The sequence below is a fragment of the Callionymus lyra genome, chromosome 5 (assembly GCF_982586985.1).
Source record: "Callionymus lyra chromosome 5, fCalLyr1.hap1.1, whole genome shotgun sequence".
In the NCBI taxonomy this organism is placed as follows: Eukaryota; Metazoa; Chordata; class Actinopteri; order Syngnathiformes; family Callionymidae; genus Callionymus; species Callionymus lyra.
Genome location: NC_141822.1, coordinates 29,227,022 through 29,230,765, shown reverse-complemented (window position 1 = coordinate 29,230,765; position 3,744 = coordinate 29,227,022). Strand labels below are relative to the sequence as shown.

Sequence of the window (3,744 nt, the reverse complement as noted above, 5' to 3'; positions counted from 1 at the left end):
GGGAAACAAACAAAAGAGATGCTTGAATGGCACGTGCTGGCAGCGTCACTCACCTGTTTCCTAGCAACCAACACAACAGAAAAGCACCTGTGGCTCTGAATGGGAGCCAGAAAGCATGCAACCCATTTAAAATAAAAAGGCAGACCGTGGTAATATTCCCAAAACAAGAACAGGTGAGACCTAAAGAAGCTCAACAAGTCACCATTTAGGTTGCACTCGTTCTAAAAGGCCATTCTAGTGCACAAAATAAATAATAAAATCTTATATTTCATAGATGTACAAATGCATGTTTAGTAAAAAGGATTCTTCACAGGATCGATGTGACTCAAGAAATTGTGTTGGGAATATTGAAGGTAACTCCAAACAATCGCATCACCATTTGCTTTGATTTGAATACTCATTCATAATTCAATTTTAAAATGTTGTTTCTTGAGGATCAAAAACATTTTTTTTTACGGTCTTAAATTATACTGCATTATGTAAATGTTTTCATAAGATCATTGCGTAACTGTATAACCCTGTGCTGCACTCAAATGCTTCAGCACTTTTAGGCAAAATAACCCTTTGTTCACTTTTATATAAGTGTACCAATTACAGGCCTTTATTTATTTATTTCTCCTTGAATTTCGTTGCTTCAAATGTTGATCTCCATAACAATGATGCTATGAAATGTACAAGTAATTTGTTTATACATTTGTTTTGGGAATAAATAGCAAAGTAAATATCTACAATTAATTAAGATGATACATTAAAATATAAGTAAGTTGTGAGTCGCTATTATTATTAAAAATTAAAAATAATAAAAGAAAAGTACAATCGAGTCCTATTATTATGATCTTAAAAAATATTATTATTAATAATAATAACACGGTTGTATACGTTGTATACCTGTTATTACGTATAATGACGTATACAATATGTCCTATTTATGTTAGATAAACTAAATCAAATATAAATTAAAACGATTTAAAGTTTTGATTTATTTATTTAACGTTTGTTCTGCAGATTCAATTGGTATTAGGAAAATTGGAAATAATTGTGAATGAAGTATTATTTTAACAATATGTATTTGTTGTTGTTTGATCTGAATATTATCGTGTTACCTAAAGGCATGCGTTCGGGAATAAAAGTGTTGTAAAATAGAGGATTCTAGAGATTATCAACTTGCTTTTTTCATCCGTGGTGCGTTCAGGGCACGTCCAGCAATCTAAAGAGCCATGTGGAGCGAGCGGCGCTGTTGGAAAGTGGTGGTGTGTTCAGGTGCAGCGGTGAACACATGACAGCCAGTCAGTCATTTTTAGGAGTCCACGTCACCAGCCGCGCATGCAAATCACGTCTCCCTCGAGCCTCGTCATTGGCCGCCTCGCGCTCATTTAGCGGCAGAGAGAGCACGCGGCCCGGGCACGCACCCTAACTTTTCCCGCTCCAGCCTGAACCAGAGGAGACCAGGAGGAGGAAGGGCCACTTTCCCCACCGAGGACTTTACTCTCAGACTTTTTTTCTTTTTCTTGTTTGTCTTGGTTCCGCGCTGAGGGGACCCCTCAGACCAGGTGAATGTACAGCATCATGATGGAGACGGACTTACACTCCCCCGGGGTGCCCCAGACCAACGCGCCCAACACGGGGCCCCACGCCGCCGGCAAAGTCCCCCAAGAGAGAATCAAGAGACCCATGAACGCCTTCATGGTGTGGTCCCGGGGCCAGCGGCGGAAGATGGCCCAGGAGAACCCCAAGATGCACAACTCGGAGATCAGCAAGCGTCTGGGCGCGGAGTGGAAGGTGATGACGGAGGCGGAGAAGAGGCCCTTCATCGACGAGGCGAAGCGGCTCCGGGCCATGCACATGAAGGAGCACCCGGACTACAAGTACCGGCCGCGGCGGAAGACCAAAACTCTGCTCAAGAAGGACAAGTACTCGCTGGCCGGGGGGCTCCTGAGCTCGGCGGCGGGGGTCGGCATGGGCGGCGGGCAGCGGCTGGAGAGCCCCGGCGGGGGTCACCCCGGGGCGGGCTACGGAGCCCACGTCAACGGCTGGGCCAACGGAGCTTACTCGGGACAGGTGGCGGCGGCGGCGGCCGCGGCGATGATGCACGAGGCGCAGCTGGCGTACACCCAGCACCCGGGGAGCGGAGCCCACCACCCGCACCAGCTCTCGCACCACCACCCGCAGCCCGTGCACAGGTACGACATGAGCGCGCTCTCCTACAGTCCCATCTCGAACTCTCAGAGCTACATGAGCGCGTCCCCGCCCGGGTACGGCGGCATCACCGGCTACACCCACCAGCACCAGAGCTCCCCGGTGTCCGGAGCCATCGGCGGGACCCTGGGCTCCCTGGTCAAGTCGGAGCCCAGCGTGAGCCCCCCGCTGTCCGCGGGCCGCGCGCCCCCGCCGTGTCCCACCGGAGACCTGCGGGACATGATCAGCATGTACCTGCCGGGCGGAGAGGCGGCGGGAGACTCGTCCGTCCAGAGCAGACTTCACGTTCTCCACCCGCAGCACTACCAGAGCGGCGGCGCGCCTCCGGTAAACGGGACGGTTCCTCTCACGCATATTTAAAATTTCTCAATGTTTAAAAAAAAAGGCACTAAAAACACCAAAAAATCTGACTTCTGATGCGCCGACATCACATGTAAATACGAGGCGCCTGGAGCCGGAGATGCAATCAGTGAACAAACTTTTCTATATTATTATTATTATTATTATTATCATCATTATTATTATTGTTATTATTTCACAGAGGAGCTCTCAGGACGGAGCACGCCAACTCACACATCTTTTTAAATTATTACCCGCGAACTTGGTGCAATTTATCGTTTTTTAAATCTGAGTTTTTGTGGGTTTTCACGCACCAGGCCGGGTGGGATTTTTTTTTTTAAACCAAAAAAAAAAGATTCATGCTTCGATTTGAATTCAATTTCCTGCTTGTAATCGTGTCAGTCGGTGTTTGTTCTGTTGTTGTAAAATCCTGTACATTGTGAATAAATAGGCTTTTATGACTGTCGACATTTGACTTAAATCATCTCCTTTATTCCAGGTTGAAAATGTTTAATCATTTGATTTTTTTTTCTCACCTTTTTAATTTGATCGTCATTATTTACCCAAAAATCGCATTGTCTTTTATTATTTAAATTATGGATAATCTATTAAAAGAACGTGATGTTTTAATAATATATTATACTGTATATTATATTTTATAATATTCGTTAATGTATTTGTTGTATTTTATTTTAAATTGTCATATTTATATGTGTATATTAAATCAATTCGTTGAAAGGTATAGATGATGTAAAAACTAAAACGGAAGACAAGGGACGAAGATGTTATACACTTTGTTAAAATAAGACACAATAATAATTTGTGTTTTCTGAAATTGTTCTGAGACAAAAAGTGACCTGAGATCAGGGTCGTGACCTCTGTAATCTAGACCTCCTGTGAATCTAAACCCGACTACAGGAGTATCAACAGAATTAAGGCCCACTTCAGCCCACCTCCACCTGGGACCCCCGCGCTGCTGCTCGTCCCCCTCAATTATTCCCCCTTTTAAGTGATGAATGAATTCTGGGATGAGGCTGCAGGGTTTTTTTGTGTGGTAGAATGGAGTGGAAAAGGGGGGTTCTTTCGGGTCACCAGCCTAAAAGAGAAGCGCTCCGAGCAATGATGTCGCAGTCAAGCTGCAGTGATGCCGCAGATTAAGAAGAAATTATTCTCATCTCAATATTTCATTTAAAACTCCGTGAACAACTT

General features: G+C 44.7%; 1 protein-coding gene across 1 annotated transcript; it reads left to right on the top strand.

The window, feature by feature from the left end:
* The first annotated feature begins 1,257 nt into the window (after window positions 1-1,257).
* sox1b (SRY-box transcription factor 1b) lies at window positions 1,258-3,038 on the top strand. The gene has a single exon (XM_087791768.1). It carries the CDS (start codon window positions 1,555-1,557, stop codon window positions 2,554-2,556), a length of 1,002 nt encoding a protein of 333 aa, XP_087647894.1. The 5' UTR covers window positions 1,258-1,554; the 3' UTR covers window positions 2,557-3,038.
* Window positions 3,039-3,744: the final 706 nt, after the last annotated feature.

What these genes read in the sequence shown, in the direction of transcription:
- sox1b (XM_087791768.1), top strand. Translation starts at nt 1,555, where the DNA reads ATGTACAGCATCATGATGGAGACGGACTTACACTCCCCCGGGGTGCCC.